The 23,766-nt window shown below is 47.1% G+C and overlaps 10 protein-coding genes across 10 annotated transcripts; 6 read left to right on the top strand and 4 right to left on the bottom strand.

Moving 5' to 3' along the window:
* Positions 1-260: 260 nt before the first annotated feature.
* ASPBRDRAFT_137953 (RTA1 domain-containing protein) lies at positions 261-1,318 on the bottom strand (the record flags this gene model as incomplete). The annotated part of the gene is made up of 3 exons (XM_067618948.1): positions 261-874; positions 950-1,042; positions 1,126-1,318. The coding sequence occupies 3 exons, from the start codon at positions 1,316-1,318 to the stop codon at positions 261-263; spliced, it is 900 nt and encodes a 299-aa protein (XP_067473715.1).
* An 800-nt stretch (positions 1,319-2,118) lies between these two features.
* Positions 2,119-3,785, top strand: ASPBRDRAFT_69868 (flavin monoamine oxidase family protein; the record flags this gene model as incomplete). Its single annotated transcript, XM_067629049.1, has 1 exon — positions 2,119-3,785. One exon carries the CDS (start codon positions 2,119-2,121, stop codon positions 3,559-3,561), a length of 1,443 nt encoding a protein of 480 aa, XP_067473714.1. The 3' UTR covers positions 3,562-3,785.
* Positions 3,786-3,880: 95 nt separating this feature from the next.
* Positions 3,881-4,391, bottom strand: ASPBRDRAFT_79316 (ester cyclase; the record flags this gene model as incomplete). The annotated part of the gene is made up of 2 exons (XM_067629447.1): positions 4,365-4,391; positions 3,881-4,313 (listed from the first exon to the last, which is right to left on the bottom strand). The coding sequence occupies exon 2, from the start codon at positions 4,304-4,306 to the stop codon at positions 3,881-3,883; it is 426 nt and encodes a 141-aa protein (XP_067473713.1). The 5' UTR covers positions 4,307-4,313; positions 4,365-4,391.
* Positions 4,392-4,822: 431 nt separating this feature from the next.
* ASPBRDRAFT_138096 (uncharacterized protein) lies at positions 4,823-5,608 on the top strand (the record flags this gene model as incomplete). The annotated part of the gene is made up of 1 exon (XM_067618958.1): positions 4,823-5,608. The coding sequence occupies one exon, from the start codon at positions 4,823-4,825 to the stop codon at positions 5,606-5,608; it is 786 nt and encodes a 261-aa protein (XP_067473712.1).
* A 1,252-nt stretch (positions 5,609-6,860) lies between these two features.
* On the bottom strand, positions 6,861-8,564 carry ASPBRDRAFT_138152 (aldehyde dehydrogenase family protein; the record flags this gene model as incomplete). Its single annotated transcript, XM_067618964.1, has 6 exons — positions 6,861-7,149; positions 7,214-7,615; positions 7,690-7,992; positions 8,048-8,162; positions 8,225-8,368; positions 8,435-8,564. Coding segments are annotated over 6 exons (1,383 nt in total), but the record flags the coding sequence as incomplete, so codon positions are not given.
* Positions 8,565-13,009: 4,445 nt separating this feature from the next.
* Positions 13,010-14,113, top strand: ASPBRDRAFT_201082 (uncharacterized protein; the record flags this gene model as incomplete). The annotated part of the gene is made up of 3 exons (XM_067621507.1): positions 13,010-13,047; positions 13,129-13,358; positions 13,458-14,113. 3 exons carry the CDS (start codon positions 13,010-13,012, stop codon positions 14,111-14,113), a joined length of 924 nt encoding a protein of 307 aa, XP_067473710.1.
* Positions 14,114-15,357: 1,244 nt separating this feature from the next.
* Positions 15,358-16,164, top strand: ASPBRDRAFT_201081 (uncharacterized protein; the record flags this gene model as incomplete). The annotated part of the gene is made up of 3 exons (XM_067621506.1): positions 15,358-15,472; positions 15,520-15,686; positions 15,745-16,164. The coding sequence occupies 3 exons, from the start codon at positions 15,358-15,360 to the stop codon at positions 16,162-16,164; spliced, it is 702 nt and encodes a 233-aa protein (XP_067473709.1).
* A 2,944-nt stretch (positions 16,165-19,108) lies between these two features.
* ASPBRDRAFT_49084 (uncharacterized protein) lies at positions 19,109-19,948 on the bottom strand. The gene has a single exon (XM_067626244.1). It carries the CDS (start codon positions 19,813-19,815, stop codon positions 19,399-19,401), a length of 417 nt encoding a protein of 138 aa, XP_067473708.1. The 5' UTR covers positions 19,816-19,948; the 3' UTR covers positions 19,109-19,398.
* A 990-nt stretch (positions 19,949-20,938) lies between these two features.
* On the top strand, positions 20,939-22,146 carry ASPBRDRAFT_666137 (uncharacterized protein; the record flags this gene model as incomplete). The annotated part of the gene is made up of 3 exons (XM_067628744.1): positions 20,939-20,996; positions 21,056-21,544; positions 21,611-22,146. 3 exons carry the CDS (start codon positions 20,939-20,941, stop codon positions 22,117-22,119), a joined length of 1,056 nt encoding a protein of 351 aa, XP_067473707.1. The 3' UTR covers positions 22,120-22,146.
* Positions 22,147-22,623: 477 nt separating this feature from the next.
* Positions 22,624-23,405, top strand: ASPBRDRAFT_35208 (uncharacterized protein; the record flags this gene model as incomplete). Its single annotated transcript, XM_067623321.1, has 4 exons — positions 22,624-22,709; positions 22,840-22,921; positions 23,038-23,152; positions 23,206-23,405. 4 exons carry the CDS (start codon positions 22,624-22,626, stop codon positions 23,403-23,405), a joined length of 483 nt encoding a protein of 160 aa, XP_067473706.1.
* Positions 23,406-23,766: the final 361 nt, after the last annotated feature.

Raw genomic sequence — 23,766 nt, 5'->3', positions numbered from 1 at the left:
CACTTGCGACAGATAATTTAGGCGAAGATGTCGCGGGAATCAGTCTTTGTTGACCTCAATAGAGTCTATAAAATATCTAACCAGCGATTCTTCTTTGTACTCTATCCCGTCTCTCGGTAATATACAGATAACCCTTAATAGCAAGCCAAAACCACCGTCTTGACGACCGGATAACAACGAGTGTCCCCATGACGGACCCTAACCTATCATTGCACATGCCTGGGTCTAGAAGTACAGCATAGTAAGCACGCCAGCAGTCTCTAGGTGTCACGTGTAATTGCGTGCATTTCGTGACTGACTGATGCAAAGGCCTCGTTTATGGACCCATATTCTGTCAGAGAATTCTCAATCGGTAGCAGCCAAGCGGGATGGAAAACGTTGAACACTGTCACTGTTGCAACCATCATAGCGCCATCGAAAGTGATAAAATACTTCTCATGCGTGATAAGGTATCCACTCCAACCCTGCAGCAGCTCAACAGTTCGATAAATACTTCGGATATAGATGAATGCCACGGAAGCAGCAGTAGCAATCACCAGCCATTTGACTTCTCTTGTCATCATATAAAGCAACTTATGACGGACGACGCGGCGCAAGAAGTCAGCGGCACAAATGGTGAACACCGTGATTGCTGCCATTTGGAAGATTATGCCCGCTACCATTATATTCGTTCCCGGCTTTGTATCTCCATTTGGGTCTGAGAGGGCCGCTGAAGCAAGGGCACCACCAGCCGCTTGAACAATCAACGATATTAGATCGCAGGTGCAGAAAATCCAAAGGTACATCCGAGGGCTAAGCAGAGACGATTGCGTTCCGAAAAACCGTATCAGTCGGCCCAGTATGATATAGATTCCAGCGGTAAAGAAAGTGGGTGCTGAAGAAAGTCGCGTTAGAAACACTGTAAGAATCATATATGGAGCGTCAAGTGCTGTGCATTTTCATTCTATACCTATGATCAATGTGGCAATCTGAATCTTAAATGATTCCATGTTGTAAGGGCACATGGCAGACCATGTCCGAGCGGCCCATCCAATAACCTCCGCTAGGGGAACGTAGAAGGATCTGTCAGATGAAGAGACCTTTTCCTTGCGTACATATGAGAACATTCAAGGAGCACATGCTTACCCAGACATCCAATAGAGAAGAGGTAGCACCACCACATTCGGCTCCTGAAGGATTGAAAAGCATGTGCCATCATAGAAATTCCAAAGAGTGCACAGAAGACTATTCCTGCAGCCAAGGAAGGCACATAGTCGTAAGGAGTCGAAATTCCTGCAATATAAGCATGGCAAGTTCCATCTAATGAGCCTTCTGTCATCCTTGACATAGATCACCGCTGAAGCTGAAGAGGAGTGGAAGTACGAAGGCGATGTAAAGTACAACAAGTTGTTGTGTGGGAAAATCGATACTTTATGTACTCGAAAAGTGAGAATCGCATAACGGAAAGCTATCTTTACCTATCAGTTTACTTCTCTGTCTGATGAGCCCATAAATTCCTACCATAGGTCACCTTATTCTAAATTTTGAACCCCGGTACGTTGCAGGAGAGATGATTCCTAGCAGTCGGAAAAGCCGCAGCCTTACCAATTAGCCCCAGTTCATGAATCGTCCAGTGCGCTGATCTCGCATGGTTTTTACTGAGTCGGGATTAGGGCACTGAGCGGGGTTCTATCGGCTGAAACTTGCGGATCTAGGTTCTATGGCTGGAGTGGACACACGAATAGCATATCCTCCAGGGTCTAATAGTTAAACCCTATTACATACAATTCTCTACTGTAATATCGTAAACAACAATTGGGTAGATCGGCAAGTTCGGCAAGCACCTCCAAGACCAAATTTCGCGGCATTGTTACTACCTTGGGAGCGGTCTCGGCCTCGCTCTTGTATCAAGCTTCGGATGTCGGAACTTTGAGGTTTCCGCTGAAGGCAGCAGCATAGTGACACCTGTCTGTGACCAGCGCGTGCGGGACAAAGGAAGTGTAGCACAAGAGAGCTGTTTGTGCTCGACATATAAAGGTGACGTTCGCAGGACCAACAGTACTGCTATTCTCTATCTTCTCACCCTCACGTTATTGAAGCTATCTTGTGTAATCGAGAACTTTGCTAGCAAATCACAGAATGCATCTCCCGTTTTTCATTGCAATAATCCCCATCCTCATGGCGTCCCTAGCGAGCGCTCGAGACGTCGATGTTGCGATTGTCGGCGCTGGCTTGTCAGGATTATCTGCAGCCAAAGACATTGCAAAGGCGGGCAAGACCTTTGTTATCTTTGAAGCGCGTTCTCGCGTGGGTGGCCGCGTACTCAATGCGCAACTTGACAATGGCGAGGTCCAGGAGCTTGGTGCCGAGTTCGTTGGACCGACCCAGGACCGTGTGCTCGCTCTTGCAGCTGAACTTGGCCTGACAACATACCCAACATACACGGCCGGCAAAGCAATTCTATACCGAAACAGCACTGTTATTCCTTACGACGCGGATCTTGCCACGGGTGGTCTGCCTCGCGTGAGCTCGGAAGCCCAGGAAGAGCTGACGAGCCTCATAACCGAACTTGACGCTTTGGCGAGCCAACTTGATGTCAATGCTCCCTGGAATCATGCCAATGCTTCACTGTGGGATAGCATGACACTGAAATCCTTCGTTGGATCTCGCATCAGTCTACAAGATTCACAGTTACTCTTCGACACTGCCATTCGATCCATCCTTTCCACGGAGACAGAGGAGCCGTCACTACTTTACATGCTGTCCTATATAGCCGCTGCAGGGAACCAAACAAACAATGGGACCATTACTCGGCTTATCGGTAGCAAGGGGGCTGCTCAGGATAGTCGCGTTAATGGCGGCACTCAACTGTTGGCGACGAGACTGGCAGAGAGACTTGGGGCAGCAAACATCTTGCTGAATTCGCCAGTATTGGATGTTAAGAAGCTTAAGGATGGCCGTTACAAGGTCATATCTGATAAGGTCAAGGTATCGGCTAAACACGTCGTCATTGCCATGTCCCCTCCGATGGCAAGCCGAATCTCCTATGATCCATCACTCCCCGCGGCCCGGGATCAGCTTACTCAGCGCATGCCCATGGGCTCCATCGGGAAAGCCATCGCGATCTATCCTAAACCTTGGTGGAGGAACCTAGGGTTCAACGGACAGGTGCAGAGTGATACCGGTATTATACGAGCAACGTATGATAACACCCCAGCTAGTGAGCGCTTTGGTGCCATCATGGGTTTTATTGAAGCCGATGAGATGCGCGCTCTTGACGGTATCTCGGAGGCCGAAATCAGAAGGCTCGTCACAAGGGATCTGATCAACTTTTTTGGACCCCAGGCGGCCAATGCCAGCCAGATACTGTTGCAGCGATGGGATCTCGAGGAATTTTCACGCGGTGGCCCTGTTGCTTATTGCCCTCCCGGTGTTCTCTCGAAGTATGGCCCTTTCTTACGGAACCCTGCCGGCAAAATACACTTTGCTGGCACTGAGACTGCTCCTTACTGGACTGGGTATATGGATGGGGCCATCCGCTCCGGTGAGCGAGTTGCGGCAGAGATTATCGCGAGTGCTTGATCTCTTCACGGTTCCGTAATCTTTTTCCCAGCGATTCGGTCGGAAGACATGCGAGGCCTACCAGTCCCAGGGTAGAAGGCAAGGTTTAGGAAGGTATCTCAAATGTGTACGTGATTTGAGTGTGTGCTCAGGGTCTTACTTGGCTTTGTACGTTGAGTCTCAATAGGTTGTACATGGAGTGGATGGTGAACTATATTATAAGTAGCGCCCCTTCTTTTACTTTTGGCCATAGGAGAAATACTAGCGAAGACATATCGTCCGTCTCATTTAATCACTAACATTTAGCCCAACTCAAAAGGCGATACAAGTAAATTTCGAGCTAGCAGGGCTGAGGAGGTTGGATCGCACCAATTTGAACCATCATTGCGAACAAGTCCGGAAGTCCCCGCTCTTCAACAATTTTTCCATCTTCAAATCGGTACATGTTCATGGCAAATGTATTAATCTGCTTTCCTGATGCCGGTATGCCGAAGAATTCTCCCTCATGAGTGCCGCGTATGGTGAACTGTGCCACCAACTTATTCCCTTCGACAACCGTCTCATTGAGTGACCAGTGAATATCAGGATAAGCACCCCGCATGATTCCGAGAATCTGCATGTAGCCAGCTAGTCCCTTCAGAGGCGTGTCGCTGAACGGGACATGGAATTCAGCTGATTCGGAGACGACTTCTTTGCCAATTGTTTCATCATTCGAGTTGATGAACTCGACAAACCGAGTCATTTTCTGCCGTAGGTCGATAGACATGTTTACACTGCCAAACGTCAGTTCAGTCGTGATGCTGAGGACAAGGTTGCTACTTTACGCGATGGTTGATTGAAGTGAATTTTCGATGCGGTTCAGACAGGAAGCTTCTTCCGGGACATGTAACACTAAATGTAGGAAAGGCAGTCTGCGGAGTATCGGACCTCTTTGACTTGTCTTTAACTTATACTGTCCGGTGGCAACCTCGGATATTCCGAAGGGAAAGAAACCCTAAATTCTTACTAGCACCAATTCGGAAAGAATGTCGCGAAGGCTCCTGCATGTGGTAAGTCTGCTTCCCTCCACGCACTGCATTGGACGGGTACGGCTATTTCCATCAGACGTGGGCGTCGGTTTCTCGGATTTCGAGAAAGCGGGTAGCCGGTCCCGGACAGGTCTACGTTTCAAAACGTATCTATTAAAGCCAGGCGTTTATCAAATTGAGGTCACGTCCAAGATGTTACTCTAGAAGGAGACATACATTACTTCTAGATATCCTCATATCTTTCCAGTTATAAGATGGACGCGAGAAAGTACGCTTCAAAATTGGCGGGAAAGCATATTATGGTATTGGGTGGTACTTCCGGCATTGGTTTCTGTGTTGCAGAAGCCGCTCTCGAGCAGGGTGCGAGCGTCTTCATCTCCAGTTCAAATCCGACGAAACTCGCTTCTGCCTTGGAGAATTTGCTTGAAGCATACCCAACGGCAAGCAACCGACTGAAGGGCAAGACATGTGACCTTTCCGTGGCGGAGAAGCTAGAGGAGAATCTCATATCGATCCTGACCACCGCCACAGAGTCTTCTAGACTCGACCATATTGTCTTCACTTCTGGCAACGATCTCCATCTCGGTCACGTCTCCCAAATTGTGATTGATCAAGTTTATGCCGCTGGAGTCGTCCGATTCTTCGCTCCAATTATTCTCGCCAAACTTTGTTCGCGTTTCCTCCAACCCGGTCCAGAAAGTTCGATCACATTTACCGGGGGAGCAGGATCGCAGCGTCCTCCTCCGAATTTCGCCATTGCAGGTGCATATACGGCAGGATTAGAGGGGTTGGTGAGGGGCCTTGCGGTGGACCTAAAACCTCTTAGGGTGAACTTGGTTGCAGTTGGTGCTGTGCACACAGAGATGTTAGACAGGGCTGGACGCTCTCAGGATGGGCTACTTCAAGCCTTGGAAAATCAGACAACAGTTGGGCGGCTTGGCAGACCCGAAGATGTCGCTGAAGCCTACATTTACGTAATGAAGGATCACTTCATCACTGGCTCTACCATAGGGACAAATGGGGGCTTTCTTTTGGTCTGAGACATTCGAATGTTCGCAAGACTATGGACTGAACCGTTCGGAAGGAAGGTATGCCAGTTTGCTGTGACTAGTTTAGCATTCTCGATAAAAAGGGGAAGCTCACAATAGAACGAACTGTTGCTTCAAGAGCTGTACCATGTCTTCTTTCCGGTTTCCATTTGGCGTATATACCTTAACGCCTTGGTTTGCTGATTTTTGATGTATCGCTCTTCTTGCTTTATTAGCAGTACACAATTCGGACATGGCTACACCAGGGCTCCGAGTTAGCGCCATCAAAGCTGGCATGAGTTGGGCGTATAGACAATAAAGGTGCCTTTTCTTTCGAGGGCTATGCTTATGAAAAAGGGATGTTGACAAGGAGGGTATGCGGGTCACTTCTTGCGAATCTCAAGTCTTCTTAGTCCCTAGACTGGCGCTTTTATCGTCTATCTATCTATGAAGATTAATTTGCGGGTAGTCGTCTTTGAATGGATCAAAGGTCTCTACAACGAATCCATCTCCTAAATACGCGAAGAGATTTTATAGGATTCCATTTCCTTGACCATCATATTCAATATTCTAGTCCTCCCAATGCCGTACTCTCAATGCCCCGACAAATTGCAACGTTTTCCCCGCCACAAGGCATCTACACGGCCTTTGTGTCTTCCCTTCTGATTCGTACGAAGAAGGGCAATTACCAAGTCATACAGAACATTTAATGCATATTTGAGATCACAAGGCAAAGGCAGGGCTCTGGGTGCCATTTGACGGTGTTCAGGTGGCACGGGTGAGCGTTCAGGTGAAGGAGGGTGGACAAGGTGAAGAAAGAGCAGCCGGGTACTGAACGCAACGAATCGCTAGGGGGGAAAAGTAATGATTTTTGTTATTGCCCTATGGCCGCTATTAACCGCCGTACAATTACATCCTTGTCGGCCAGAGTCCCCACCCAGCACGGTCTGCACACCCAGATCGTGAAAGGGCTGGCGGGCAGAGTCCCTGCGCACCAGCGTGGTGAGTTGGTAGGTCTTTTCCGGGATCGAACACCTCCCCGCCGATAATACCAGGGCCGATGAGGGAGATGGAAGTCATGGTAACGAGAGCAAATAATAATTATGGAAGCCAAGTCTGATTTAACTGTCCCAACCGGCATCTATAGCTGGCGAGTGGAGCCCCGCCGGCTATATGCTCCTCCCAAGGGATCGGACGAATTAGTAATCACGGCTCACGAAAGACTAGGTTACCTACTCCTACAAACGTCCCATCGTGGTCCGACCTACAACAACGAAATATACATGGATTTGACCTCCGTCCACGCCAGGAGACCCTCCTCACCCAGTTCCCGCCCGGTTCCGGACCCTTTGTACCCGCCCAGGGGCATGTCTTGGCAGTAGTACGGCGATGTCGTGTTGACACCCACAGAGCCTGTCTCAAAGCTCTTGGCGACCCTGATGGCTCGGCTAATGTCGCGCGTGAAGACGCTGGCGTAGAGACCATATTCGGAGTCGTTAGCGGCACGGATCACCTCGTCCTCACTGGTGAAGGTGTTGAGGCAGGATACGGTGCTACGGATGAAGAGTCAGAAAACGATTGCACAAACAGATGAACAGGAAGACAGCTTTTACGGACCCAAAAAATTCGTCTTTCATCAGAACATGACCCTCTGGCACATCCTGGAAGACGACTGGAGCAACAAAGTTGTTGCCTTCCTCCGGTGCGGCCCCAATAGAAACCTTTCTGAGTCTATCGTCCTGCGCCTTTTGGAGGTACTCGGACACGTTCTTGAACTGCTGTGCGTCCGCCTGGGGCCCGAACCGCGTTTCTTTCTCGAGCGGGTTACCGGCCTGACCTGAGAGCTGCCGGATAGCCTGGACATACAGCTCGGTAAATTCCGTGACGATATTCTCCTGCACGTAGACCCGCGAAGAAGCCATACAGACTTGCCCGGAATTGGAGACAATGGAAAAGGCCGCTGCCTTGGCGGCCTTTTCGAGGTCGGCATCCTCGAACACGAGAAGGGGGCTCTTTCCGCTGTTTCAATTTCGTGGCCGCAATCAGCTTCACTACCTCCCTGACAGTTGGAGAGAATTAGTGGCTCAGCTTACCCTAGTTCTAGCGTGCATGACTTGAGGTTTGAATCTACCGCCGCCTTCTGGTTAAGCTTCCCCGTATGCGTGCTCCCCGTAAAGGCAATCTTGCGGATGTCCATGTGCCGCGCAATGGCGTCTCCGCAGGGCAGACCGAACCCAGTCAGGATGTTTAGCACTCCAGGCGGGAAGCCGGCCTCATGGGCCAGTTTGGCGAACAGGATTGAGGTCAACGGCGCCTTTTCAGATGACTTTAACACAAGTGTATTGCCTGCGATGAGTGCGGGGCCGACTTTGAAGCAGATCATAATCATTGGGACGCTGATAATCAGGTAATCAGTCAAGGGGAAGAGGCAGAACATATGGGATAACTGACTTCCAGGGGATAATAGCGCCTGTAACGCCGTAGGGCTGGCGAATAGATAAGTTCAAGTGGTCTTTAGATGTCAGCGAGGTGACGCCGTGAACATCCAGGGCTTTCCCAGCATAGTCTATGGTAGTAGCCGAGGTTAGATAACAATTTATTCTGCGCCTAGTTCTACACAGAACATACATCGCAATGTTGCCCCGCCCAGGACTTGGTCCATGTACGTAGACACCGGTTTTCCCATGCACATGGCCTCCAATCGGGCGAATTCCTCGGCATATTCATCCATCAGATCGGCCAAGCGCAGCATGAGCCGGCGACGTTCGGATCCTGGCGAGAGCGGTAATGATTAGCACCGGCCCAAAGAGTTAGAATGAAGATTGGCCATAAACCTACCATCGACGGCTGACCAGGAGGGAAACGCCTTTTTGGCACTCTCTACTGCGCGATCAACGTCATTTGCCCGACCCTCGTACACTTGCGCGATAACGTCGCCGCTATAGGGATTGATCACGTCGAACTTGGCGATAGAAAACTCCTTTTTTTAATACTTTCTAACTAGATAATCATGAAATATATACAGATTTAATAGGGTAGTATAAGGGTGTGGTTAGGCGGTGAGCAGTTTCCGCAAACTTCTTGCCAAGAACTACATATATATCCTACATATTTTTAAGAGACCGATAGAGCTATGTTAAATCTGTAATACTTGGCGGGGAGGTACAGCTCCACCATTGTTTATCTAGTTCCTTAGAATAGGTTTATGAGAGGAAAGTCTGTAACACTAACTTAGGTTTGAATCAGCTCTAGTTAATGATCGTCCTCAGCAGAACGGGTACGAGTCACGTCAGTCTATATTCAGGTTTCTGTAAAGCTATTTTCCTAGTCGACCGTCACATACAGCCTGGAAGCAAGAGACATACAGCTTCTTAACAATAGGAAAGTAAAATTGAGACTAAATAAACTGTGTCACTTTAGGCTCTGTGCCATTTGCTTCCACAATCGATCTTCAAGGCACCCATGGATCCAGTAACCACCATTACCTTTCCACACCACCAGCAAGTCATCCATAACCATACCGGCCTTTCTCAAGTACGTACAGAATGAGACGTTCCCGAACACAGCTACCGGTGTTTCCGTGCCCAGCTCATATCCATAAACGGGGTGACCCGCCCAAGACGTGACTAGTGCATGTGCATTCCTCTCCGCGAAATATTTAGGGATTATGGGCTGGCCATTCAGAGATGCATGTTGGGCAATGATTTGGCTAACACACTGTGGATCTCTGGCCAAATTTATTGTATGACGAATATGAAGAGCGCCACCAACCAGCGAATCACTGGGATTCACATCTTTGGCTGGGTGGGAAAGAGGCGGTACAGGCACGAGGATCCACGGATTACCAAATCCAACATCATGCTGGAGCTGACGCTGAATATTCATGGTAATACCAAAGTTCGGCGACCGATTCTCATTATTTGCAAAGTGTTGGTACAAGAAAGACAAGATCAGATCATGTTCGGTGACACGGGCAGCCCGTCTTTGGGTTTCCTTGGCCCAAACATTGATTTGACTTTGGGGGATGAAAAGCGTCTTCGGTATTCTGCGGGAGGAGCCGTCTAGAAAGACTCGAGACTTCTGTCTCCAAGAGCTCTTCAAAAATGAGACCCAACCCGTAGCAGTAGATTTGGCGTGCAGCTTTGAGAGTGGATGCACAGTGTTGGTCTCGCACATGCCCTCTATCCTGAATTCATACGCTGATTTCACATCTAACGACGGTCGGATGGATGATAGCGGGTCCACCGGTTTCCCGTCCACAAAGGCGCAATACGCCTTTGCTATTCTCATCATCGCTAAGTGTAGAGCAGAATTGGTAAGCGCGGGTGGAAGATAGTTTGTCAGAGGATATTACCGGTAGCGTCCCCAAAGGGATGCTGAAGCTTAAAGCCTATAACGCATCCATCGTGCAGGATAACTGTCCTGATGGCGAGGACATCTTGCCGGAGGTTCCAACTGAGTCCGTACCCGAAATCGACCAAACGCTCCAAGGAGGTAAAATCAAGGAGCTGGGCCTCCCCGGTTTGCTTCGAAACACCGGCTATTTCGTCTGTCTGACGATCGCTTGTTTTGCATTTCCATATGTCCCGCACTGGACTATTTCGATTGGAACGTAGTAGGGACGTGCGCTGAGGCCTCGTTAGCTATATCCAAACCTGCAGTATAGCCAAAGTGGGTTTGAACCTGAAAGTCCAGTCTGGAGCCCAGAATAGGCCATTGTATGAGAAGCGATTCCGCAGCAGCTCTTAATTGCTCAAGGCCGGGCCTAGTCTTCCACACGAGAACGAGGTTGTGTTCCGAAAAGCGGGAAATCCCTAGGTCCAATGCGTTCAACTTTTGATCCATCGGTAGAATACTAAGCCCATGAATAGCTAGGACCCTGAGCTCGTTGGAAACACTGAGCCGATTGCAATCTATTTATATATCAATAATGGCGAGAGCACCCCTGTAGGAATCTCATTCTAGGTTCGCCTGATCTTCACACAAACCCACCAGAATTGGCACAAGGGGCTGCGCTCCCTTCGAACACCCCCCCCTTTGGACGGTATAATGGTATAATTTCCAGTAGATTTGGCCTAATGGGATCGTCAGATCATACACGGAGCTGATTACTGATCACCGGCACGGGCTTAACCCAAAGTCACCGCAAGTTTGTGGTCGATCCAAAGAAGAATGATGAATAAACACTGTCAGTCTGGCGAATAAAGAGGTATATTCTTGTCTTGGTCCGAGCATTGGCGCTCCCGTTCGGGCACAATATCTATAACCTAGAGCAATGATTAACCAAAGGTGCGGGTCGGCTCCAGGGAAATAAGAACATTTTGCTATATACCGTGTTACCTTTGGAACTAGCCTGATCATTCTCTTGTGGACGAAAGAACACGCTTGAAAATATCAGACAACCGGTTCGCGTACAGTACATTCCGTCATCTCCCTGGTTTTCTTGTCAATTGTGAAACCAAATTAATATTACATACCACCTTCTAACAATGATTTTCGGTACTGTTTGATATAAAGAGAATTTACCTTAGAAAGAAACAGCTTTCAGTAATCATAATCATAAGATACCGTCAATGATCACAGATGTTTGACAACACGATGAGGTCCCCATTAGAAATTAGTGTTGGGTTTCAAATCACATTTTGTACTGAAACAAGGCTCAAAAATTTGAGGTTGAGCATGGGCAAAATACATTACATATACTGTATACATAGGGTGCCAAAAGTCTGTAGACACTTTCTGCCATAGAGCCCCACCGCACACCATCCATTTTAATTCAACCACCTTATCTCAGCTACCATGCCCTCGTTTACCTCTGCAATTAGTGGCAATCGCTCTAGAAATGCTGTATTATCCGAAGCAACTCGCTCTGCTATCATTTAGATTTTAATCTATTTTTTATTCATTGTAAATATATCAATTTTATTAATACATAATCCATTCTGTACAGATTGTTATATATTCCAGGTTCATATATTTTAACTAATCCTATACTTTTTAAACTATTCTACTATTTACTAACAGCTTCCTATCATTTATGTATTCAGTTAATATGAAGCTATCTTCAGTCATCCGACCCTCGGACCCAGGTGGCTCGGTCTAGTAGAAGAAAATATTATTTATAATAGAACAAGCTAGCTAGGGTAGTTGGAATTACTGGATAATATATTGAAATAATTATTAGATTTATAAAATTATTAACAGCGGTTCTATCTCCTACCATTATATATAATATAAGGATTGACTACTGATGGACTAACTATTTCTCTAAGAATCAGTTTATTTTGTAGATGTAGGCTACCTTTGTCACTTCTATATAAATTAACAGTATTTTGTGGTTGGTTTCTTATCTAGTTGACAGGCTTTCGATCCTGATAAGTAGGTCCTATCATATAAAAAATATTAAAATATGCCGCCGCATATGCGGTGCACCAAACACCAGTGGATTAGGGCCGGTTTCCAAGCAGCGCCAGTCAAACATTGCTGATAGTAAGGTTTCGTGATCTCGCTGCTGCCTCGCGAGGGGATACTTCTCGTTCATCCACTTTCCAGCAACCATGGCTGTTTGTTCTGTATTACCCTTGGCTTCGAGTGAGTAACGGTCAATCTGGTGCAAGGGAAAGGTCTGACCGTTCGGATAAGGTGTTGAATTGTTTTTGGGAAGTACGTCTGTGGAGGCTCTAGCGTATGCAACTGGATTTGTGGCTCTCTGCTGGGAAGGACTGGTAGGCCTGGGTGCTCGGTATGCCGTTGCTCCGAATGCCGTTCCTCCTCCGACTTGTAGTCGTCTGCTTTGTAAGCAGCTGGTTTATGATAACGTTAGTTAATACTTGATTACTGATCATCCCACCAATGATGACCCAATGTCAATTGTGCCTCGGTATTCTGTGTCAACCTTCGTATTTCAAACCTGCGCTATACAAAGGCAATATGCCAAACAAAGAATAGGGAGGCAGGCGGTAGAGATTTGGTGGTGTAGACGGAGGTACTAGAGTTCGAATACTAATGAACGGCCACTGTATGTCCTGTCGTACTATGCCCGTCCAAAGAAATCATGAGAATGTAAGGAGGACCAAGCATACCAGTATTGCATCTTTGTGCCCACTATCTCAAGGAATGCATTGGTCCCGAAGAAGCAATCTGGTCTGAAGTTAGAATATAAGCTGCTGATGATCATTAATCGGGCTGGTCCGAACCGAAGTCTGTGGGGCGAGATACCAGCGGTGGCAAGTTGATTAGTAAACACCTTTTTACAATTACGTCCACGAGCTGTTGGTGCAGAGAGAATATAACTATACCTTGATCAACAATATCAAAATCTTTCTACGTAACTATCTCAACGTCAACCTTTGCATACTCAAATCTGTTTGTGTAATCAGTTGAAGCTGTCTTACTGTAACAGGGTCGTACAATATGTCTTCACCATCGCAACGGTCAATTCTTATTACTGGGTTCGTCACCCCACAAACATTATATCGTTTTGCCTTCTCATCCCCCATGAATAACTGAACTAATAAGATATGCTAAGGCAGCTGCTCATCAGGTGGGGTTGGCCATGCTCTCGCTCTAGAGTTTGCTTCCCACAATCTGCGCGTCTTCGCAACCGCTCGATCTACGAAGTCCCTCTCAAGACTGGAAGAGAAAGGAATTGAGACGTTTCCCCTCGATGTCACAGATGCGAAGAGCATCATAGCTCTAAGGGATGAGATTGCAAAGCGGACTGGTGGAAAGCTAGATATGTTGTTCAACAATGCCGGCACAAGTATGTCCCCTGCTTTGTCAGTGGTATCAACCATACTGGCACTCTAGCAACCTTGTTATCCCCATGTTCCCGCTCACTAAATTCCTTTTTACCAAACAGTGTATGAGGCCCCCGCAATTGAAGCTGATCCCGCCCGCACGCGAAGCATGTTCGACGCCAATGTCTTTGGCCTATTTGATATGGTTTCAGCCTTCACCCCTCTACTTTTAGCCTCCGCCTCTATCAACACAAGCACCCCACCCCTCATTATTAATACCTCCTCGATCCTTGCACGTCTGCCTTTCGTATTTTCTGCCGCATATAATGCCTCGAAGGCAGCTGTGGCTTCTTATAGCGACACACTCCGGATTGAGCTGGATCCTCTTGGTATCAAAGTTATTACACTATTTATGGGTGAGGTCGCGACAAATCTCATGTCTGCTGACAATGTCTCTTTTCGCTCTGGGAGCCTCTATATCGATGCTTTAGAGAGGACTAAGGAGAGAAGCCGAAACCATGCCAAAGACAGTATGAAAGCGGAGGAATTTGCCAGACAAGTAGTGCAACAGATCTTGTTTAAGAACTCTGGGCGTGCACATGGTGAATACTTGTGGAAAGGTACCAATGCTTGGTTAATCTGGTTTCTGAATGCTGTTGGATGGAGAAAGATTTTTGACCCTACTGTCAAGAAAATGGTCGGGCTTGACAAAGAGACAATCCGAAAGTCCATTTTCGACAAGGGCCAATTGTTGGCAAACGAGTCATTGGCAAAGTGAAGATGTAGGTTAACTAAGCAAGTTATGTACAACAGATTGATAATGTCAAGTATTTTGTTTTCGTATTGCGGCAAGGGTGACTCAGGTTGGTGCTATATTGTTAACATGAGACTAGACGTTTCTACATATTATTGCCTACCTAATTAAAAACATTTATCAGTTACTTTATGTATGCAATAGGAGCGAGCATGAGGCTACTAAGCTCAACGATTTAGCCACGATAATGAATGCTGCTTTGAAACTATAGAACCGGTCACTATGGTTACATTAAATGGATTAACCTGGCGGTGATTCCATGGTACTGAATAGTCTTTTTGTACTGGAGGCAACATGAGCCTAGGTCTGGGCCCGTATAGAAATGATGCAAAGAGATCATATGCAGACGTATTTTCTGGGCCTTCTAGCCTCTAGTTCTAAAAGATGTAGTTAGGCTGTCGGCCTTTTCACGCTATTTGTAACTATCCCCGTACAGATATAGTCTACCAAACACTATCCCTAGCCAGACAGCTCAAAGACCTATCTAAATATGATATATCAAGGATACGAGCTTGAAGGGGTTGCTTAAATTAAATTCATCTGCTTGACAATCACTCTCGGTTTGTAATCGTTGTAACTCAAAGGATGGTAATGGCTCCGATCGAATGTAGGGGCTATATGTCTCTAGGCAGCGAGCGGATCATTTGTAGTGAACAGAAGAGTACTTTATGCCCCGCACGGATACGACTATTTATCATATAAAAGCAATATCCAGTAAACCAGTCATCCAATTGTACGCCGGAAGGTGGCTGGTCACAACGTGTTATACAGTCATCAACGGTAAATAAGGCCGATTGCTCAGTCTTAACCGCTTAGGGTTATTGAGAGATAAGGTATAGATGTGACGGAGATGCGCCCACTAAAGCAGGAAGAGTGAATTGTAGGAGACTAGGGTGTCGAAGTAATATCTGACTGGAAATGTGCTTTGAATCGTTCACAGGGACTACTATGTCTGATACGAATACAGTCGGGAATTCGTCCTCATGTGCAGTAGTGGTGTTCTTTGGGGATCCTTAGCCTAGAAAAAGGCTGTTTCCTAACGATGTACCTCCTTTCCGCATCAACAGAAGTTGAACTCAAGAGAAATTGTTGCAGCCGTCCGTGATCGTTGCGGCAAGGCTCGCGGCTGGTCAACCAAGGATCTATTCGACCAAGTCTGTACATCGATCATAACGCCTTGCGGCATGGAGTGCCACCATAGCCAGAATATGCCGACGAACGTGCTCTGGAAGTCCACCCTTTTTAATGGCTTCCTCCTGCCAACTGTCGAGTGGAACGTCCACGTAGTCGACCCAACAGAGTGGAATACACCTCCGCAAGATCGTACATATCAACGGAACGCGGGCCAGTAATCTCCAATGTCCGACCAGCGTACTTCGATGGTTCAAGTAGGACCTTAGCCGCGACTTCCGCAACATCATTGGCAGGTATTGGCGACGTGCGGCTACGTCCGAATGCCAAACGTATCGTCCCTGAACTTTCGATGGACCGGGCCGCAAACCCCAGAAAAGGGGATTCTCCTGAAACATCGTCGGACGTAAATGGGGAACAGGCACCCCAGACCACTGGAGCACTTGCTCACTCAACCATTACAGCCTATGTTGGGTGGAGTCGGTGACATACATGAGGTCCATATCCGAAACGGTCATCTGAGACATGTTGACGAGCAGCTCAATTCCAGTGCTGGCTCGCGCTACCGCGGCCACCACCGTAGATCCTTCGAGATACTGGGAAGACACACTCACGCCGAAAAAAAATACGTCTACATCCCTGAAAAGCCGGAAAACCTCTTCCGATATCGTCAGATCGGCGACCACAACTTCTGCTCCGAGTTCTCGAAGGCGCGCAACTCGTCCAACATCACGGCGGACCAGCGCACGGACTGGCACACCGGAGGTTCTCAGTCATGCCACAACACGGCCACTTACTCCTCCAACTTGGCCGGCAGCTCCAGTAACCAACACTGGCGTCATAGTATCTGGCATAATGATCGGTCGACTGTAAAGAAAAAGTAGAAGGAAACAGAATAAAGTGGAGACGGTAATATAAAACCGTAATAGCCGGATAATGTACGAGGTAAGAAAGTGAGCGAGGAATAGTGGGTTACAATAAGTAGTCACTTACCTACGAAAATGAAAATAAAATATCAGTGAGTGGACGTGCGGCGTAGTATCGCATGAGCAGGCCGATTTACCTCCTCAGCATCACCAGTCACGCAAGAGGGCTCCGTTTACGTGTAGTGCATGTGGAGAAATTGGCCCTGAAATCAATCAAGGTAAAAAACTGCTGGTTTAGAATTAATTTATGCGTTTTGGTTGCGATATCCTACATTAAGATTTATTACGGTGGTGGGGTTATCAGGTTGACCGGGAATTACGTTAGTCCCCCGTACTCAGGGGTTGCGAAAGCTCAGAGGAAATGACAAACTCAGGTCTCAATCCGAAATCGACCAGAAGAAGGTCACCCTTTCCGGCGTTTCTGTGGCTGCTCTATACAGACCGATCGAGATCGTTATTCCCGGCTGTGCTCTTCGTGAATTTGTACACCGGCCTGGTTTACGGAATCTACCACTCTTTCTTTGAAGTGTTTCCGATAGCATACATGGGTTTATACGGCTTCAATGTGGGCGAGATGGCCTCATCTTTCTCTGTGTCATCGTGGCCCTGGCCATTGCCATGCCGTTGTGTTTTCTGTATCTTCGCAGGGTCTTCAAACCTGAGGTCAAAACCGAAGGCCTTCAGGCGCCCGAGCGACGACTGATTCCCGCTCTCCTTGCCTGCAAACAGACTTACCGCGTACTGTGGAGAGATCATCCGGTTGTAGATAAAAATACACCGAAGTATCAGAAAGATGCCGATGGTACAGATGGTGATGCCGATGACCGAGACAATCCAGTGGATTTCTGGGCGTGCGGTCCTGCCGAAGATGGAACAGACCAATCGGTGGTATGAACGGGGAACAACTTTATAAGGAATATACTTGCTTATAGGGCTGTTCTGTGTTATTATCCTCTTGGATTAATCTGGGCGTTAGTCCCGGTATCAGTCTACTAACTAGCTTTACAGTCAGCTATATTGGAAATATCTTATTCTGTATTATCGCGGGACCTACCTCAAAACTTGCAGTAGATTTATTGCAAAGTGATTGATTATCCAGAAGAAAATCGCGAGATAAAACCAAAATATCCGGGTTTGTCCGGTGTTAAGAGAGTATTTATAACTTATTTCAAGTTTGATTTACCGAGCACTTTCCCATGCAACGCAACATTACGGCGGGCAGGGCCACATAGGCTCAACACGAAGTGAAAACCATCCATATGAACATAGAAGCCGTTTCTAGAAACGAGCGTGAATCACAATGGTAGTGGAACGATCAGCTCACTCCCTTGTCGTTGGATTTATCAGATCACTCTGGTTCCTCCCGCGTAAAGGCTGGATGCCATCGCACTAATTAGACACTCTTGCGTGCATCAGGAAACCACCGGTATCTGAATCACGCTTGTATAGGATACAATTGGAGAGAGATAATAGTTTATATGGTCGAATTCTGACGCTTTTCATTTAGGCTGGATCAGATGGTGATGTCGAGTAACCTATGGGTTATGGGACGATAAGAATTACGATGCAGTCAACATTGTTGTTGTGGCTGCGGTTCACCCGGTCCTCTCTGGAATCGTTTAATATCCACCAGCCACGGAAGGTTCTCCACGAGTAGGGGACCCAAGCCCAGTTAGAGAGACTTCCGATACAATATTCGAGCATGGTGTTAATGAGTAGGTTGTCTGAGTTCTGGTTGGAGTCCCCGGCTAACTAGTCCTTCCTCTGTCTTAATGGGTGCCACAAGAGCTTCTAAATATTTCTCAGAGCCACACCCGTGGAGCCCCGCCAGAAGAGCCAGCTTCTCAATTACATATACTGGATAAGAGCAGGAGTTGTCATGGGCAAAATGTGGAGGGCCTTCAACTTCTTGTTCTCTCAATTGAGAGTCGGCCTCACGTTCTTCCTCACCAACCAATTTCACGTCAATGGAGTTGCCTTGGTGACGCAGAACGTATTCTATGACATCTTCACTGGTCTCATAAGCGTGGGCCTCCTCCACGGGCCCGGGGAGGAGGCACACATCCATCCACTGAGTTATCGATATCCTCAACCGGACAACTCTCCATCATAGCCTCATCTAGAGGCCATGGGGATGTAGTAGTGACGAGTGTGGGACGGCATTATTCCCACAATGATTATAGGGCCAGTTCAACGACCTCATCACCAATGCCAGGCGGGTTGATGGTTCTGTCAGCGTATTGCTGCACTTTGTGGCGGGTTCGGTACCCCTTGGCTCGAATGGTATTAAAACGTCGGTGATGAAGAATCGAGGATCTTGAACTTCATCCCAGACAGATCTCATGGGTATCACATGATCTAACTCTTTGCGATGCTCAGTCCATGCTGTTGCAAGGTCTCCGTCCCCTCCTTTTCCGAAGGCTCATCACAGGTCTCAGCCTGAGGCTGGTCCTCTTCATGTTCAACTACAGCTTTGAAATAGAATTTCTGATCATCGGCGAGCTCTACTTTGGCGTTGCTGCATCCATACGCGCTCCTTAGCCTCGGACAGGCTAGATCGCGGATAGGATCTCTTTGAACGCTTCAGCTGAGATGGGTCCTTTCGCATCTGCAAAAGACAATTGAGAGGAGAAATGGATATGCGGTACATTTCAGTCAGGGGAAGCCGGAAAAGGGTTGTACTGAACTGGATCTATAAATCTGAGGTTGCCTATGGTTGACACGGGTCTGCCAATCATGAGGGGGCTGATTTTGACAGGAGTCCGGCCACTATCATTGTCCCCATCTTCTGGCAAAATGATTGAAATATTATCGTGGAAATGAACATGACTACGTGTGGGGCCAGTTAAATAGAGCCAAAAAGCACTTCCTAATAGATGTCCATAGGCGAGCACATAGACATGAAGGAACTAGGTTTATGCACAATAGGTATGGCTATAAGTAGATTGCATATCGCCTTGCGAGGAGTCAAGAGTCAATAAAAATCCTCCGACCATCAGCAGCACAGAGCCTCGAGGCGTCCTTGATCTTGATGAGTACATGCATAAGTTCCTCGAAACCGAAGTCCCTGCCCAAGGAAATAACGAGAACAAAGTGGGTATTGACATTCAATCCGCGGGAGTATTAACTTTGCGCAACTTGCATCTCTGCAAAAGACTCGGCGGTTCCGAAGCTTAATGCAACGGCCTTTATTCACTCCGGAATAATTACTTGAGTAGAGGCAATCAGTTTCCAATCCTTGAGCGCAGCATCACGATGCTCCGCTGCAGTTACTGCATAGTCATCACTGCCAAGTGTCTTGCGGAAGGTCTCAATGTTCGTATATTTGACCAACACAACCGCGTCCCATTTTTCACCGTCCTCACCAACAATCTTTGACGCGGGTAGGCCAAGATAGGCTAATTCGAAACCACCGGCCTCGGTTGCGAGTCTTCGGAATTCAGTCACGTATCTCACAACCCAGGCTTCCTTGCCGCTGCAGGGGGAGTGCTTGCTTCCTGTGGGATACTGCGCTTGGTCGTAGAACTGCAAAAGGTTGAGCATAAAAACGGGCTTGTCTTCAGGGAAATCGCTGGGGATATTATCAAGAAGGTGCTTCCACTTTGCCATCGTGAATTCAACGATAAAGAAGCAGACGAGTTGTTTTGTTGGTTATAAGGGGAGTATAAAAAGTCTTTTTGATGTGTTATTGGTCTTACAGTCCAATCTCATGCGATACAAAAGCCAGATATATATATTCAAGGGATACTGTAGTACTCATACTGTCCACTGCATGTCTATTTGTCAGGAAGCAGGTCATTGAGATGGGGTGGATTACTAACCCGCCCGCCTTTGGCACTTTAAGACAACAAAAATGACATACTCTGTATAACGCTAGTATGTACTGTATTGGTCATTACCAGCCAAGGCTACTATGTATCAAGTTTACAAGGTTTACATAGCCATTTTGAATTCGCCCCCATAACAAAAGCTATTTTGCGGATATTGTCATCCTCTGTGCCTTGACTGTATCAGATCTCCTGGACCGGTGGTCCAAACCAACCATTAACTCAAATCACTCATCTTTAAGGCAATCAGTGGAGTACCCTGTTTTGTTAAGCTCATCATGACAAATGAATTTCAAGTAAACGTGAACGGAGGTGGGGAACTATATTTGAGTTAAATTTAAATGTAAAACCTAAACTAGTTTCACTGGTTAACTAATCAGGGGCGCAATTAATAATCGTGCCGATAAGAGTCAAAAAGGAATCCCGGCAACAATGCCGATGCTTACAATTTGAGGACATGGACCCACACGGATCAATGGAATAATGTTGAATTGATCTCATCAGTCGGTGGGATCAAATAATCAAGTTGACAAACTTTCATCTCCATCCGGAGACGCAGGAAGTCCTTCGCCACTTGCACCATAATGGGCGGAGTACAGCTGGCGATCTGACAGAAAAGATGCGGTCAACATGACGATGGTTCCAATACAAGACTCAGACAACGTTTGAACGGACACAAACTTCAAAGAGCCTTGGAGGTTATGGAGACCAAGGACTACCGGTAATACCATGTATACAGCCCCATTAATTGGTTAGTAATCATCGGGAACAACCTTGGAGAAAACGAATATATAAGGTATAGCAGTAAAGGACTATATTCCTCCGATTTTCAGGTGGTAATTAGATCTTCCAATCAACTCGTAACCCTCACGCTCCAGAAAGTATCAACGTTCCACAGAAAGAAGATGAGAGAGGTCCTCGTTATCGGCGGCACTGGCGCCCAAGGCCTGCCGGTCGTCAAAGGTGCGTGTTAAAGCAGCTTTTTTCCCGGTTGTTTGGCGTACGCCTGACTTATCATGTAGCACTCTCCTCGAGCAAACAATTTTCCGTCCGAGTTCTCACTCGAGATGCAAAGTCCGCTCGCGCGCAACAAATTGCGAAGCTTCCTAATGTGTCCCTAGTTGAAGGCAAACAGGATAACCAGGAAGATTTGCATAGAGCCTTCAAGGGCGTTTACGGGGCATGGGTGAACACCGATGGTTTTACCATTGGAGAGAAAAATGAGCTCTTCTATGGTTGTCGAGCATATGAAATCGCAAGACATCACGGGGTGCAGCACTATGTCTATGCTTGCGCAGACTTCGCTCTTAAGCATGCCAACTGGGATGAGAATTACCACTGGGGACATAATGATGCCAAGGGCAGAGTCGCAGAATATATTCTAGCCCAAGGGCAGGATGGAATGAAAAGCTCAGTGCTTACTACTGGCCCTTACATGAATATGCTTTGGGATGGCATGTTTGTCCCTACCCAGCAATCCGACGGGACATTCGTCTGGGCTAATCCCGCAAGTATGTGTCTCTACCTCCCCTACTATAAGCTGTACGAACGACTGACTGGTGAATATTCTGGGACAGAATCCGGCAAAATACCTCTTATAGCTCTAGAGGATATTGGACATTATTCTCTTTGGTTATTTAACAATCCCCAGGAGTCTGCAGGACTGGACCTTAAAGTGGCAACAGATGAGGTTAGTTTTGCGGATATAGCGGCGGTCTTCACTGAGGTCACAGGGAAGAAAGGCATTCATAAGTATATATCTCTTGAAGAGTACCTGCCTATGGCAGAGCCGTTTCCAAATGCTCTAGCGAATTTTGCCGCGGGACCAAATGCTGTGAGGGATGAATCAACTATGACGTGGCGCCAAAATTTCTCAGTTTGGTGGAGATACTGGGGAGAGGGTCGTGCTGAACGCAGAGATTTTGCCCTTCTCGACAGAATTTACCCTGGACGCATCAGGTCCCTGGGTGAGTGGATGAAAATGGCCCACTATGATGGGCAGCCAAAGAGTGTGTTGAAGGGAGTTGAGGATATGAAGAGAGCGGCCACATTGATGCAACAACACCAAGCATCTGCTTCAGCCTAGACTTGGAGCTAGCAGAATCCTATCTAAACGTTCATTCTTCCCGCTGTCTTGCGGGGGTTTGTTCGAGGGATCCATAATGCATCTCATGCAACGGTGCAGTTGAGCCGTAGTTCTATCCGACGATGTTGCTGATATTACAAGCTATTTGCAAAGTGAATTGATTCTGCTATTGTCTTGAACACTGCACTTGAAATGCATTACGGACTCCATCCAGTAACCAAATTCATGGCGCGATATATGCAACAAATGCCAGATTTCCGCACGACAATGCCTTTATCGTCTGCGACGCCACACCCGTACGACAGCCGCTGGGTGAGCGCATAAAGGGTGGGAATCTTTGCCTAAGGAACCAGTACACTTACAAGTTAAGGGGTTAGACTTTTTCGACTTTCTTATGTTGCAGTATTGCTTTAAGGAATGCTGTACAGGAGATGAATGTGACGATCCACATGTGTGGATGTTTGATGCCTGGGGTTGACGCCTGCTCCCACAGGCATCCCAAATATGACTGATTTAGATCGTCTCTTACTCTCTCGCACTCGCTCCTTCCTTCCTTCCAGATGCTCAGTTGCTTCGTTGAATGCTACTAGGTTCGTGTTTGTTTCTTCGTACCTGAGGGGTAGCTTAAGATAGAGACCTCATCTAATATCTAAAGAAGAAAAAGATCTCTTTAGCTAGAGAAATGAATGCAGCCTGTCAAGTAGTAAATATAGTGAACAGCAGTTTTATCTCTTCGGCCCCCTTCAAGGCTATGGATTCCAGATCTGAAGTTACTACCCGTATTTCATTATTTAATATACTGGTAAGCGAGGAATATTGGCTCGGGCGATTTCGATGCGTTGTTCTTCTTGCCGTACGCGTAGTGTGTAGCTGAGCTAGATGATGCACAAGCCCTTCTATTACCACTATTTAAATCAGTGTCCGGAAAGCTTTGTGATGGTCGAGATCAAAGCGTGGTACGGGCGTGGAAAGTGTGGTCTTTGGCTGACCTTGGATGTTGAAGAATTGAAAAGTGCCTACTCATATAGAGTACGTAAGTCAACAACATATTTCAGAAATGCGTTAACTACTGAACTATCGTTACAGCCAAAAGGAAATCGAAACAATGCTGTATGAACAAAGGAATCAAGTCTAGAGAGCAGAAAGAAGGAGAGAATCTATCTGGTAGGGCGGCCTTTGATATATCCCACTACAACGAGCGCCATCTCTTATCGGCCCGATTCGGTACATTTGCTCCTACCGCCAAACATGCAAACTTCCAAATGCAAACCTTGCACTTCACATAGTGAACAGACTACTCGTCAAAATTCAGTTGTCATCCAGGCCTCGCTCGATAGTTGATTCTCGCTTAATCTAGTAATCAGGTAGATCCATCAGCGGCGGCTATGACTGACTTAAAACCATTCGATGGAAGTTAAGAAGGCCAAAGAACAGGGTGAGGCTTGTCTCCTGCTAGCTCCCCATCTACTCCAAAAATGATCTTGCAGGAACTCAGCCTCGACTGGGACATTTTGTTCGAAAAGAGGCTCGTCATATCGCTTGAGATGTCCTCCTGGGATTATATGCAATTACTTCGGCCCCTTTGCTTAGGCAAAGACATCCAGGATGATATCAGTAGATATGACAAGATTACTATTGATGATGATT

This window comes from Aspergillus brasiliensis, assembly GCF_001889945.1.
Source record: "Aspergillus brasiliensis CBS 101740 unplaced genomic scaffold ASPBRscaffold_21, whole genome shotgun sequence".
Classification (NCBI taxonomy): domain Eukaryota; kingdom Fungi; phylum Ascomycota; class Eurotiomycetes; order Eurotiales; family Aspergillaceae; genus Aspergillus; species Aspergillus brasiliensis.
The sequence above is the reverse complement of the archived record's forward strand: the minus strand, read 5'-3'. Positions and strand labels throughout refer to the sequence as shown.

Bases quoted from the DNA above. Each gene is read 5' to 3' on its own strand.
- ASPBRDRAFT_49084 (XM_067626244.1), bottom strand. From the start codon at position 19,815: ATGGCAAAGTGGAAGCACCTTCTTGATAATATCCCCAGCGATTTCCCT.